The sequence below is a fragment of the Dromaius novaehollandiae genome, chromosome 3 (assembly GCF_036370855.1).
Source record: "Dromaius novaehollandiae isolate bDroNov1 chromosome 3, bDroNov1.hap1, whole genome shotgun sequence".
Classification (NCBI taxonomy): domain Eukaryota; kingdom Metazoa; phylum Chordata; class Aves; order Casuariiformes; family Dromaiidae; genus Dromaius; species Dromaius novaehollandiae.
This window is the reverse complement of record NC_088100.1, coordinates 46,265,240-46,280,776: the sequence shown is the minus strand read 5'-3', so window position 1 is coordinate 46,280,776 and position 15,537 is coordinate 46,265,240. Positions and strand designations below refer to the sequence as shown.

Sequence of the window (15,537 nt, the reverse complement as noted above, 5' to 3'; positions counted from 1 at the left end):
TTGGACCTTCAAATATCCTTAGGGACAGAAAACTGGTGGGAGAATATCTATTAGACCCATGAAATTCAGAATTTTCAGTAGGAAAGAATCTTGACATTTATTATCAGGATAAATGATCAAAAATTGAAATTTCAGAATAATATTGTTGAAAATGAATTCTATTTGTCTGCCTCATGAAAGAAATGCACACTATCAATTTTGTTTCTAACACAAAAAAGTAACTTTAAACTTTTTTGTACTGACATTTATGTTATATTATCTTATATTTCAGTTTTTAAATTAAAAAAATCTTATTTATAAAAATCAAATCTTAAAATAGTGCTAAAATAATTTTAAAAGTAAGAGGAGTTACAAAAGTAGTTTTTCCTTTTGTGAATTTTCATTTTTTAATGTAATTGAATAGTTAAAATATTGTTGATCATTTCTAAATTTTTTTAACTAAAACCCTAATTTTGACTATATATTTTTGTTAGAAAGTTTACAATAATTCAGTCAGTATTCATAAAGATATCTTTATGATTACGCAGTTTGAAGATGTTAGTTCTGAAAGAATAATTGAGAAGTTATTTGTTCTAGCTGGTCACACAACATTATGATGATTGAATACAGTTCCTAGTTAACTTACACTGAGCTGATGACATTTAAAAGAACTTTTCTGTGACTCTGTAACTATCTTACCTCCATCTAAAATCAGATTTATCCTTTTATCTCTAAGACCTTGGGAGGAATTGGGTGGTACTAGCTTGCTTGTCTCCTCCATAACTACCTGTAGGTTTTTTGCCTAGTGGGTTTTCTTTTGAGAACACATAACAAAATATAATTTCAGATTTGCAAAGCCGTTGTCCTTTCTTGCTTTTCTTTAAATAACCTACCTTGTCAACAAACAGTATTCACAAATATGAACTGGAATACTGAAGAAATAGCCAATTAAATGCCAAAACCCAAGCAGTTGCACTACTGATGTTGCACAGATGGTTTAAGTTTCTGTAAGTCAAACATATGGTCAGTACTTTCAATTGGTAAGTGCATAAAACCTAGATCCTGACTGATAATGAGGAGTTTCATAGCAACTCAATCTGATGAAAAGGAAGGTAAGCTTATGTTTGCAGGAGAGAGGCCTAATACCTATTAAAAGAAAAGGCAGAGTGGGCATCTGGAAGGTGAGTGATAGAATGGGAGAATTCCAAATTTATGCACTGTAATACGCTGATTTGTGATATGAATATGCAGTACTGAAGAGGTGAGCAGGTACAGCTTTTGGTCTCATGCCAATCCATAATCATGGGTGAAATTGATTTAAAAATGCTCCACGAATTTTGACAGCACCAATAAATAAAAAGATTAAAAAATGAGATAGCTAAATCCTAGGAGGTTTAATAAGCATTCTCTTTTTTCCCAGAAACTATCCAAAAGTCTGAAATACTTATTATGAACATCTAGAAATTCATGAAATTTAGATTAACCCTTACAAATGCTCATGCTTCTATTTTGTCTGCTTTTCCAACTGCCTACTAGCTTTCTTCTTCTGTTCAGGGAGGGTGCCTAAATGCCCACTCCTCCTGCTTTGGCTAGTGGTCCCCTTTTCTGGCAAATAGTCTCTGGATTTTGCTTCTTCCCACATTGCAACAGAGCTGTAGTTTCAGCTTCCTACTGACCTGCCATCACTTTAGGGCTTTACTCTGTAGTAGTGCCGGGAGTCCCAGGACCTACAGGAAGCTTTCTTTTCCCTAATAGGAGGAAGGAAGTTCCAAGATACCACCCCAGGTAAGAGACAAAAACATATGGAAAAGAGCAGGGACCTTTAGAAAAAGAACTTGCAAACACATTCAGTTTCAATTTGACATGAAAGAATGTACAGCAATGTTACTTCAATCCCTTTAAAAAGCACTTTGCAGAGGAGCAATGGAGCACCACTGCTGAACATAAGCACTAGCTTTCAAAGCAGTAAGGAAAAACGTGGAAATATTTAAAAAATATTGAATTACAACATTGATGTTGGTGAGCCTAGTGTTACACATCATAAAGGAGATGGCTGTTCAGGGTTGACATGGGATGTTTTAGACTTTCATGAGGTCTGTCCTGTCATCTGCAAGCTCATTATGGAGTGTTATACATGCGAGGACTAGGAGTCCAATGAGAAGATAAAGACGTGTGAGCACGCTCGCAAAAACGCCCTCTCACATGCATACTCTCTCTGTCTTCTCAGTTGCTGATTCCACCTAGGCTTAGTAATTTCCCTGCTTCTTCTTTTGTTTTGCAGTATTCTGGCTTTCACACTGAGCGATCTGAATCTGACCACGAGAGCCAGTGGGGTGGGAGCCCCCTGACTGACACCGCTTCTCCGCAGCTCCTGGAGTCTGCGGACAGGCCGAGCTCCCAGCACCACGACGTCTCCTGTGCCTACCGGCAGTACTCGGACCGCAGCGCGCTCTGCTACGGCTTCGCACTCGACCACTCCCGGCTGACTGAGGACAGACATTTCCATACGCAGGCCTGTGAAGGGGGCAGGTGTGAAGCTGGCAGATACTTCCTCGGCACGCCGCAGCCCGGAAGGGAGAGCTGGTGGGGCTCTCGCTCAGCGTTGCCCCTCACAAAGTCATCCCCTGAAAGCAGGGAAGCGTACGAAAACAGTATGCCCCACATAATGTCCATGCACAGGATTCATGGTAAGAGATAACATGGACTTGCAAAAGTGGCATCACCTCAGATACAGCAGCAGTTTCAAAGTCATGACATAGATATACATCTGCTTAAGTGCATGTGAGGTAAAGAGAGAGACTCTTGCTGCATGGCCTTGTCTCTGAGATCATGTGTAAGGAAACAAAGAGTACCTACAGTTCAAGTTTGGTTTGACAGTCGGGTTTACATACAGTAATTTGTTCTATATTTTTAAATCTGTGAAATTTAGGTAGGAATACCTGATTGGTGAGATCCTAAGGAAGATGTTAAAAATGTGAACAAAATGCCACGCTTAATAGAAGTGTGTTGTTTCCTTGACCTAAAACCAAACTAGCCTGGATAAATATATGTGACACAAAATTTCAGTTAGAATTAAATCCATCTGGATATTAAAAAAAAAACTTTAAAGGTTTTGAAGAAGTTATTTTCCTATTTTAATTTTCTAAACATTAGGACTATTTGCTGTTCATATCTCAGACTAGAAGAGAATGTGCATAAAAACATTAAGAAACTTGTTCTCTGAATAGTCTCAGCCAGACTCGAAGGAAAAGTATTAAACTTATTTCTTCAGATTCAAGATGTTTAGATAAACTTCACATACATATTCATATGGTTGGGTACTTATTCAAATGACTTCAAAAGAACTTTAGGATTATCTATTACAATTTACTAGTTTCATGTGAAAAATAGTAGAAATGATCTGATCTGGTGAGATATATTCCAACAAACTTGGATTAGTTTAAGTGGTTTCATGTTTAAAGGGAAAAAAGGACTTTTTTCTGCACTGGTTATTTCTAGACCATGTAAGATGTGCTATTTATTTTTATTTAAAATTGGCAATTTAGATAAACACCTATTTTTGGTTTCTGATATTTATCCCCAGCTATAGTTTTTAGTCAGCTTGAGCCTCTGCATTTTCAGCACCAAGCTTGCAACCTTGCTTGGTGTCTGGCAGGTTGCACAGCACATCTTCAGAGGATGATGTTGACTGAAAATTCACAAGGAAAGGCTGATCTTAGGTTTGGGTAAACTCAAAGGTCCTTGGGTTTAAAGGGTAGCCTGAGAGGTAGAAATTGACTCAAAAACAGAGTTCAAGGTTGTAAAGATAGGTGCTGCATAAAATAATCCAGATGTTTTTCATTGAAATGTGTTTGTCGAACATAGGTGGTATCTATAGAACTCAGAAGAGTGCATGGTCTAGGGCTGTTTAAATTGGCACACTTCCACTGGCTTGTAGAATGAGGCTCTTAGAGACAAGGAAGAACAGTTCCAATCTAAGAAAAACTGTGTCAAGAGTAGAAAAATCCCTAAGTAGCAAGTTCTAGGAAATACAGTTAGAGAAAAAGTGAGGAAAGGAAAGAGAAGCCCTTAATTTTGTTGATCAGTGCTGTTCTCTACTTTTCTTGTTAAAGCACACCATCCTTCCTTGTGTCTGTTCTTTATTTCTGTCATACTGGTGTTTCTCTAGCTTTTTTTCCCCAAAAGAGAATTGAGCAGAGTATGATAACTTTGCAGTCATTAAGTTAAATGTGTGATAATTCTTGCTAAACATAGTAAAACAGTAATACAGAAATATTATATTAAGAAACAAATGTAGTAGTGTTAAATATTTATTTCATACTTTTATCAGGGTAATCATTACAAACTGATAATATAATTTGATTTTAGTTTGTTCTTTGGTTTGTCTGTTATTCCAGGTGTTGCAGTTATACTCTTTATTATATCACAAGTACCACGTTGTTTCCCTGGGCCTTCAGTCTGCATGTAGCTTTGGGGGCAAAACTTGACATGTTGGCCTCTATTCAGGAGAGCAACATCTCAGTTTCCCTTGAAAATGTACAAATGTACTAATTTCAAACCTTGGCCTTTCACAAATGAAACCATTTTTGACAATAGTATGTGAACTTTGCTGCTGGAGCAGCTTCTTTGGGCAGCTTCTTTTTCTCCTTTTCTGTCCTTCTAGAATATCCTTTGGTAGCTCTGGCTTCTAGTCACCTTACAATAATGAGAACTAATTGACGATTATGAGAGGCCCTGTATATCTCATGGGAGCCCATGCATTTCTGGTCACCCTCAGGGAGTCTGGAGCGCTGTCTATATTGCTTGTTTGTAGGAGCTGTGCAGTGAGACAAACAGCCTATGGTCTGAAATCTGCTGCTGAACAGCTCTGCAGTGTGTCATGGTATACGTGACATACCATGTGCTACATCTACTGCACTCTGGCCCTTAGAGCTTCTTTTCAAACTCTAGGTCTTTGGTGTGAAGGATAAATTTATGCTTGTGAGGCACTCTATAGTGTGGTACTTCAACCTACAAAAGGGAAGACATGTTTTATTATAAAAGCCCGTTACTGATTTTGTCATGAACTCAGCAACACAGTGGTAGTAGTCTGCCACTCAAACAGATAATCCAGTACAGAGCAGGAGGAGCAACCCATGCCAATCTGAAAATGTTTTTTCTTTGAGCAGTCTTATCCTGCAGACATCACTTCTATAATAGACTTTGTATGTGCAAAGCATCATTAACTAGCTTGTGCAAGTCCAACATGTCCCTCCTGTAGGCATATATGTTAGCAAATCCTTTATCAAAGCTTTTTATTAAGTGTCTCCTTAGCTGGTGCTTCAGGTGTGGAGGTCACTCACCTTCTTCCTAGCGAGGATTGACATTATGGGTTCTTATGCGTCTAATGAAGTGTAACTGCTTCATGACTTCTGTTTGTTTATAGTCATACAGCCTGCATAATGCCACTATGGGGCCACAAACTATTTCAGAGCGCCTTCTCTACATTTTAGATCTTGGAAGGGGCTAAGAAGACACACTGGAATGATGCACGCTTGTAATTTTTTTGAGATCTTTGTTTTCGCCATCTTCTCAATTCACTCAGACTTTGTTGATGCAAAGAGATAGTGAGACATTTTAAACAGGAATCAGGGCAGAAATGTGAGCATCAAATGCAATTTAACTTGCCCTAGGGTATTCTGCCTGGTTTCTAGCTTCTCCAAAAGACACAGAGCTTCTGTTGAGTCTGTGCCATACATGCTGGGCCTGTGCAGACATCTTGCTTGCCCTAGAGTGCCTCAAATGGCACCAAATGTCTGTGTTTAGGTGCTTAGATCTCTTGCTTGTATATTATAAACTGTGTTTGTTACTTGTTTCATGTGCAGAATGACACTGGAAACTGGAGGCTGTCTCCGAAAAGCAAGGGGTGTAGACCCCATGGTCATTTTGGGTAACTTTGTTACCAGTCACTTGCCTCTGTCTTGGTTTTCTGTCTGTAAAGTAAGGTTCAGAGTGCTTGCTCTTTAAGATTGTGTGCCTCTTTCAACCTCAATGCTTGTCCCCTTTCTCTCTTTCCTAGGGAGAGGACACTGGGATGAGGACAGTGTCGTTAGTTCTCCTGATCCTGGCTCTGCCAGTGAATCAGGAGACCGATATCGCACTGAGCAGTATCAAAGTAGTCCACACGAACCCAGCAAAATTGAAACTCTAATAAGAGCCACCCAACAAATGATTAAAGAGGAAGAAAACAGACTACAGCTACGGAAAACAACCCCTGATTCGCTGGTCTCCATTAATGGCACAGGGAAAAAGCACACTATCTATTTTGCAAGCTATCCTCAGCAGCAGTTGGCAGGGGATGTCTGCCGCGTCCCTACAGTGGCCAACACTCCTCCCTGTGAACACATCCAGCAACGAGATGGAAAGATTGTGAGCCCACATGAGAATGACTATGACAACAGCCCCACAACGCTGTCTAGGATAAACAGCCCCAACTCTGACCGAATATCAAAATCTAGTTTGGTACTAGCTAAAGACTACATGCATTCAGACATGTCCCCTCATCAAACCCCAGGGGACCACCCAGCAGCTTCTCCTAATTATTACAGCTCCCATAGGCAGTACTTTGATAAGCATGCTTATACATTAACTGGATATGCGCTGGAGCATCTATATGACACTGAAACCATTAGAAACTATTCGATAGGCTGTAATGGATCACATTTTGATGTAACTTCTCACTTAAGGATGCAGCAAGATCCAGCACAAGGACACAAGGGGACATCTGTTATAATAACCAATGGAAGCTGACACTTTTTCTAAAAACTTTTGTGCGTTAAACAATAATCTTTGAGACGTAATTGGAAGATATTCTATGTTTTCATGCCCTTGTTATTACCAGCATTTGATATACCACAGTGCACTACAGAGAATAACCTGAGGTTTTGGGGGATAAGTTAGTTAACACATGTTACTTTAAAAAAAAAAAAAAAAGTGCTGGCATGCAAGGTTATAGTGAATGGAGCTAAACTCATACTTGGTGCCATGCTAGGTGGAAGGGATGGAAGAGGTCTAGGCGGGGAGCACCTGGGGCAGGCTAGTAGAGCAATTTATGCACACTGTGTAAGAGGTGGTTGTTTGTAAATGCTGCCAAGGGCAGACCTCCTGAACTGCATGCGCCCCACAGGTCCCAGCCAACAAAACTGCTATGCACTGTTTTTACGCAGAAAGTTGGAATGTGTTCCTTTGAAATACACATCAAAATGTGTACTTCTGGTGATCTGTTTATTCCCTAAAGGTCAGGTGTGTTATGCTGCTCCATGGTATAAAGCATCCATGGCTAACCAATACAAAATCAGAACAGGGAGAAAGAAGAGAGAACCCCTCCCAATTATTATTTGCTTGTATACTCACGTGCATAGTTATTTACATATGCTTGATTTGAAAGGAGTAAAATGAGCAGTATCCTCATGATTAGTAAGATCGAATATTTACTTCTGCTTTATTTAGAAGGAAGAAAGGTGGCCTTTCTCAGTGTAGTTTTGAGAAATACATAGGTCTTGGTTGTCTTGATATAGAGATGGGAGATAGTCCTCATATTTTTGAAAGATCACACAGGGTGGGTGGTAGAGTGAAACAGAAGAAAATCAGTGGGCAGAAACAGAGAGGAGGGGCTGGAATAGGAAGTGGTCCAAGATAAAAACATTTAACCCTATGGCTATGTATGCCATTTAATAATAAATATGACATAAGGAAAAGTGTGTCTAAGTGGCCAAATAATTAAGAATTAATTTAAAATACAAGAGGAACCCAATAGAATAATGGAAATTTTGCTGTAAAATACAGTTCTGTAGATGTAAAAATGTGAGAGACAAGAAGAGACAGAAACTCTATGGTGATTCTTCCGAATTTTGGGAAAGTTTGGGGGTAAATTAAGAAAGCATTGAAGAATGTAAGAACTCTAAGTCTCACACACAGCTTAGAGTAATAGATATGACTTTGAAAAAGGAATATGCATTCGTGTTTGCAGCAGAAAATGTAAGAGAGATCAGAAAATACTAGGGATCTCAAAATCAGTCATATGTACACAAAAAGTATTGAGGGAAAATGGGTTCCCAAGAAATTCAACTGCATTAAGACTGCTGATATTATCAGGACCTGTCCTAGAGTTACAGAAGACATCAAAGGAGGCAGAGGAACTTTTTGCAATCTTTGATAATCTCATGAACAAAGAGGCACTAATTGATTGGAGAAGAGTCAATATAAAACATATGCTTAAAAAGTAAAATAGAGCATTTGTAGTCAGAATTACTAGATCCTTCCGCCTTCTTATGGCATTTATATGAAGTCTCAAAGTTGTCTGCAATAGGGGCAGGACCACCACTCCTGATTATTCCAACCTGGAGGAAAGGGGGCTTGAGGTGGTTACTAAAATGAGATTAGCACTACAGTCTAGCTTCATTTGTAACATTAAGAAGCTGGACATATGGGATTGAGTCATCAGTGGGACTAAATATAAACCAGCATGCTAGGGGTGGTTTAAAAATATCTATTTTCAGATAAAACTAATCAGAAGCAAAAGCTAAATAATAACAATATAAGCCACATTAAGTAGACATGTACTTGAAAGCAGAGGAAATTACCTCTCTGAACTGGGAATATTGTGTATAGTTCTGATCACTGCCCGGCAGATTGTGAATCTTGAATTGAGTAGTACCTTACTCCATAAGCAACCTCTGCTGACTGCAGTGTGATCACGCACGGTGAAACATACGTTGAACACAAGGAAGAGCAACATAGTCTGGTCTTTATTATCTGAAGCTCATAATAGAAAAGGTGGAGCAGAGCTCAGCAAAAAGATAAAGAGACTGAAAGATCTAATAAAAACTTTAAATAGACTGGGTCTGTCATCTCTGTAAGGGAAAAGAGTAAGGGGGAATGCCACTGGTGTGCACCAAGCTCTGCACAGAGGAGAGATAAATAGTGGTATAAAACCATTTGAACTAGTGGCAGATATGAGAGACAGGGCATTGAATGCTAGCCAAGGCAAAATGAGAACAAAATGATTTGGCAAGAAGTTTACTGGACAAACCACCAAATGAATAACAAAGGTCATAAAGAGAAGCAGCTACAGATTTTTGTTTATTTGTTTTAAGATAAAAACAAGGCAAATAATTGAAGGGAAGAAAAACGCTGACAACTGCTCACTCAGAGGAAGGAATGGACCAAAATGGACTTCTTTCAGCCCAACAATTGTATATGTTCCTAAAGCAGAGGAATGAGAAAGTATTTTTGATAACTCTAGTTCTGGATACATATTTATTTCACTTATTCCTATGAATAATATGAATAAATTTGTATTTGGAGTCTCATTGTACAGTATTAAAATACAATTTGCAAAGCGAATTAGAGTAGAGGTACACAGTATCATATTATCCTTACTAGTACATACAAAAATGAATCTAAGTGTCAATATTATTTTGTATTACAGCAGAGTTTCCTAAATTGGTTGAGTGAATGGAATTTTGTCAGCACCCAGGTTTCCTGGGGCCCCCAAGCACTCTTGTTATCAGACTTTTAATTAGAAGGCAATAGAGCTCCACAGAGCAGCTGCAGTTCCCTGGCTTTGGCCTAATGGACCACAGGTAATTAGGGAAACCACAGTTTGGGTACTGTTGTAGTTGCAGTCTGACAGGCACTTTTGAAAAATAAAAGACTTATAAAATGAACAGGAACAATATAGCATGCTTATATTCTATATTATATCACCTAGGAAAAAAAGCCAGTGTGTTATGCAATAAAAAATCCCTGTTGTTATTTACTGTAATCCCAAAATAAAACTTTCCAAATTGTAGCTATTTGCAATAGCTCCAGTCCACTACAATGACAAATGCAAAGAAATGCACTGTAATGAATAGAATCCCTAATATATCAGTAGAGTTGTAGAGGGGCCTGTACCTGCCATCATGTTGTGCTGCAAGCAAAGACTGGCACTTTCTCACCCCCCCAACATGGGATTTCAGCAACTGTTGCTCCTTCTTAGCCCTTCAGCATGATCTGCTGGACATAGGTCCTTTTGTCAGCTAATTTGCCATTCTGCTTCCTTAGATAGTCAGGAATTTCTTTTTAATTGACAGAGAGCATCAATTGTTGTAAACATAGAACCTGCATGCTATACGCTACATGAAAGCAAGTTTGCAATCTTAATTATAGCATATAATATCATTACAGCTCATATAACATGTACTTTTCAATATGGTATAAAGCATATGTTTCCCATTACATATTTATTTCATTCAAATTTTCATTTAGCATCCTTCGAGAATACCTTCTTCTTCTTCTTTCTTTTTCTTCCTTTTCTAGATCAGATGAGATAAGGTATTTTGGAAAATTGGAAAATGCAAAGCTTTTGTACTGAATACATTTCAAATGTATCATATTAGTTAAAGGCTATCATTTTCAAACAGATTCAGAGGTTGTGTTTTGGTAGATTTTTGGTAAATTGATGTGTTGCATCATTCTCTAACTTAACAGTGCTTTACAGTTACATATTAACACCAAATTAATTTTTTAGCTACTCCAACTGCAGAATGACCACAGCTCTTTCAAACCATTTTTTAATTGAATTCAGTGGATGGTGCACTACAGTTTTTGTTGTTTCCCTTTTAAGAGGCCAAAAAAATTCTCTCTCCTTAATACAAAATTGCACCACAGGGGCATGGAGTTTGTCACTGTGGGCGAATTTGCATAGCAATTCCTAAGTTAGAGTAAGAACCTTACTCAGCAATGTGTCCCATTGACTCCAATGGGAATATTTGTGGAGTAAGGTACTACTTAATATGTGTAAGGGCAAAAGAAGTTGACTTGTAGTGAATTGGCATTAAGTTTGGGGTTTGTTTGTATCTTTTTCTGAATCTCAAGATGTGAGTATGGAAACTATGAAAGGCAATGGCTGCAAAGGCTGTGTTTTAATAACAGAGATTATTTATACACACTTTGGAAAAATGAGTTCACCCCTCTGCATTGAAGAGACCCAGAAGTATTTCTTAAGCTTTCCATGGCTTTTGATGATGTGCCTGCAATACTGCCACAGGTTACGTAGTGAAATCCTGCTTATTCAAACCCTTTTAATCACTCTTATCTGAATCTCATTTTTATCTCTGGACATGCAACATTTATTCGACAATTTCCCTGAGTATGTTAACCACCATATGTTCATTTATGTGCACATCCTGAATGGGTTGAGAAAAGAAAACATGCATGTGTAGTAGTTCTGGAAAAGGTACAGCCACAGCAGAAAATCTGACTGGCTCTTGCAAAGGCCAGTGGGCCTTTCAGTCAAGGAGCAAAGCTATGGCAAACGCATGAGTTTCACACTTTCTGCATACAAAGTTCTGTGTAAGGGCACGTGGTTCCAGGATAAGGCCTAATTATGTCTATTTTAATGTGGCTGGTTCTGTTTTTTCCATGAGTCACAAATTTACTTACAAAAGCTAAGAGTCTGAAGGCAATGTGAGTTTTGTCATTAGTGGTGGATGATCTTGTTTTCTTGTAGGTATATTGGATTAGCTCCAGAAGCCTCCACACTGTGGTATTTGAATAAATAACCTATTTTATGTTATTTGCAGTTAGTATGGATGGTTAAATATCCTGACTGTATGCACTGAGAGACAAAACAAAGCAAAACAAAACAAAAAGCCCAACACAGTGTTTTTCTGTAACCCTTCAGCCTGGTGTTAGTAAAGTCCACTAGAGGCATAGGTGAGGGTTTAGCAAAGAATTTTTACTGAGTTGTTATTCTGAAGACAAAAAAAAATAAATAGTTGCCTGTTCAGAATGGTGAGTACCAGTGCAGCTCCATTTCACTTTTCCTTAGAGCGTTTATTAATGAAAAAAACTATGTGAGATTAAATTTCACTGAGATGTTCAGCTCATGTATATAGAAGCTATGTGGATAAATCTGTCTCTAAGTTGGTAAGAATACCTCTCTTTCTGAAAAAAGGTAATTTATGACTCCATCTATGAAGCTGTACTCAAAAGGAAAGATCAAATACAGGCCGAAACAAAGCTTTTTGCCTGGTTTTGTTCATTTTTTAACTCTACTCTCACATGGAGTTCCCAAGATTTCCTGTTCTTCTAGGATTTAAAATACAGTTTTTAAACATTTTTATTTATTGCAATGTTGACTGCATGTGATTTTTTTCAGATATCAATACAGTGGGGAGTGTGGAAATACAAGAAATAATCCTGCTAACTCATTATAAAATATTGGTACCTTTGCATTTCTAAAGAAATAAAGTCTATTAGGAAAAGTTCTTTTACGGCACTGCAACTTTTTCCCAAGGTAAATATTGCAACGCATAGAATATATTAATCTAGGAAAAACAGCACTTGAGAAATAATGAAATGTTTCATGTTTGCTTTAAACCAATGGATTATATTTATGGAAAAAAGACACCAACTGCCAGCATTTCAAATACCATGCCTTGCAATGTATAGGGTCTAGTGACATTGTAGCAGAACATCTGTAATTTGAACTTTTCCTTTGGAATGTAATGTAGGAAACACAATTTAGCTATGTCAACAATACCTTGCAAAGTGTTCCCATTTATAATTATTTATATTGTAAATAGCTTTCTGAAGTAAATTTGAAGTTAATGTGCATAAGATGTATTTATTATGTGAAGATTTTTTTTTGGTTTAAAATATAGCTACCAATATGCAATTTTCGTCTGGTTTTCTAAGTTTTTAAACTAAGAGTTGTCCTGTACAGGATATATTTTCAGGAATTAATTTTAGTTACCCAGGCTATTTCTCAGAATTGGGAGGGGACATGGGAGAAGTCATTTAGTTGCATTCCTGTGAATCCTAAGCACTTAAAAAACTTGAATAAAGTTTAGCAAAATATGACAGGACGTTGATAAAATACTGCTATGCCATTTGCTGACTTACAGTGGCTAAACTAAGATTAATTGTCCACTTTGTGGGATATTCTGCCATGTTTTCTGAAGCCATACACCACCCTGTCCCTGAGGTAAATCAGCATGCTGACTTGCAGCATGGTGCCCCTTAAGTGCTTAAAATCCTACACTCAGACAAAGTTCAGGATGGTGACAAAGAAATAGATGAGAAGGCTCCTAAATCACATTCAGATTGCAGAAATGGCTATTACTTGGGCTTGTATACTCGTACAGTTCAATCTAGACATAATAACGCATTGCACAGAAGTGCAGCCACTGTAATCCTTCTTTAGGAACCAGGAAGTCAGAGGTTTAGGTTCCTCTTGACTGGGACTTTTCGGGGTCACAGCTCTCACTTTCTAGACCGGTCTCCAAGCCATCAAACAACAGTCTCTTGGAAACTCTCGTTGAAGCTCTTCTCTGTGGGTAAACAAATGCCAGATTAACAGTATCAGTGAGTAATGGGAGCCTGATTCTGCAGCCGGGTGAGAAAGCAGCTCTCCAGAAGGGAATCCCAAATTCCACTTTTTGTGCCAGGGGTTGTTCACATATTTCCATTCACAAGACAAGAAATAAAATGCATAACCAGTGTGTGTGGGAGGGGGAATGGGACACAAGGTACACAGAAGAGTCAGTCCCAAATAAACTATTGCACAAATGTGACGCAGTTGTGTCACTGGCACCTCACTCCTGCATAGACTTAGACACTCAGTTCTCAGAGGTGTTCCTGGGATTAGGGAATTCTTTGTAGCCCAGAGTTAGATGTTTTAACTGCACTCATGTATGTATTGGTTGCTTTACACAGTTCCTCTCTCCTTGGCCTAAGTTGGGCCCTGGTTCTCAATGCAGAGGCAGGAAATGGTGTCCTCTTTCCCCGAACAATGTTGTTTAGCCATGGAAAGCATATGTTGGGTTTGTTTGTTTTCTTTTTTTTTATTTAAATGGCTGGGTGAGAGTTTTCAAAAATGCCTGACACTGACCTACCTGTGCTGCCTTTGAAGCCCATGCTGATGCTGAGACACTATCAACAGGCACTGGTGGGACCGCATTGTCCTGCATAGGACAGCTGTAGTCCTCTGTTTTCCATGTTTAGCTGCACACACAAATCTCAGCATCATCTCAGATACTGCATGCTGAAAGTCCTGCAAGAGCAATGCTTGCTCTTCAGTCTCTCTTCTAGTGCTTAGAAGAGTAACCACCATCCACTGCTCTCTACTCACTCTCAACTCTTATACTCATTGGCAAATTGCTCTGTGTTGAGGAAATCTGCCATCATGGCCATTGTAATAAGAGTGTGTGATACCATCAGGAACTTCCTCTATCCCCATATGGTGGCCATCAGAGGCTTTGGCATCAGCTGCTTAATTTGATACAGCTTTTGTGACTGTCAGAAGGTCACAGCAGCTTTTGCCTGCTGCTATGCAGCCCACAGTGCCTATGAGCATGCAAAGAGAAAGGGCTATCCTCCACAGCACAAAGCCTGACAGACTGCCTGGTCTCTTCATGGATGTTAACAAGAGTTTCCGTAGGCATGCACAGAATACTTACATCTTCTAATATTTTGGCCTTGTTGCACAGAGAAGCACTAGTACTGCCTCTCTGAGGAACGGCAGACTTTCAACTGGCCCTTATGTCTTTTGAGGTGTGGATCAAATGTATCTGAGGGGAGCTAACTGCAAGAGAGCGGAGCTGGTGTGAATGCCTAAAGGATGGTCTCCTGAATACCACACGTGTTATTGCAGCTTGCAGCACATTTCACCATCTCCAAAACACCAGTGGGAAGCCTTTTCATCAGGGCAGAGCAGGACGAGACATTAAAGTCCTAGCTTATCACCACTGCAGTGAGCGGGCTTGACTCTCCTGTGTGAAGTGTAGTCTTTAGGACATAAGTGCACCTGAATGGTCTAGAAGCCAGGTGCATTGCTACCTATACAGGAAAACAGCTGGGCCTGATCAGCATCAAACACTACTCACCCTCACAGACAGCTCTCTCCCTCAGCCCACAGGTAGTCATTCCCTTTTCCAATGGGCAATCATCCTTTCATTTTTGGCTTCTTTGCATTGTCCCTTGCCTTTCCCTTTCCTCCCTCCTGCCCCAAGCACTGGGCTTGCATGTGTTTTCGCAAATCCTGTGACCTAGCTTTCCCAGCAAGGGTCCTCTGTTGATCCCGAAAATCAGGTTTCCTTTTCATGAGGAAAATGGATATCTGGCAAATGTCTCCATCACCTGTATTTGCCTCTCCCTTTGTCTCCTTTATGCAGCTGGTGTAAACTTCATGCTGAGGACCCTGCAATCTTTTTTGCACAGGCATTAGTTCTGCTACAGGAAAGTTATTGTTTGGGAAAGTGGAGGTGATGAGCTGTTTAGAAAAGCTGCAGACAAAAGATGATAGATGCCCTCCGTATACCAAATACATTTACTGCTTCAGCTGCATTGCAAAATATGGTCATTCTTGGCCTGCAAGGAGAATACAATGATGAAAATTGAAACTAGAAGACATATGCCTGTGTCGGAAAATAACAACAAAAGCTACTATGAGATGTACCTGAGATGGAAACTTGAACATTTTGCATATATTAAATTGTATGGAAACAATTAAGTGTTCATTATTACTGTTCA

At 39.0% G+C, this 15,537-nt stretch overlaps 1 protein-coding gene across 2 annotated transcripts in view; it reads left to right on the top strand.

Annotated features, from left to right (window-relative positions):
* SIM1 (SIM bHLH transcription factor 1) overlaps positions 1-7,227 on the top strand; it is a 46,694-nt gene extending 39,467 nt beyond the window's left edge. For both annotated transcript variants that reach the window (XM_064508821.1, XM_064508823.1), the window contains exons 10-11: positions 2,261-2,666; positions 6,038-7,227. In XM_064508821.1, the coding sequence (XP_064364891.1) occupies positions 2,261-2,666; positions 6,038-6,768 (1,137 nt within the window). In that variant the 3' untranslated portion in view covers positions 6,769-7,227. The remainder of the gene's footprint in view (positions 1-2,260; positions 2,667-6,037) is intronic.
* Positions 7,228-15,537: the final 8,310 nt, after the last annotated feature.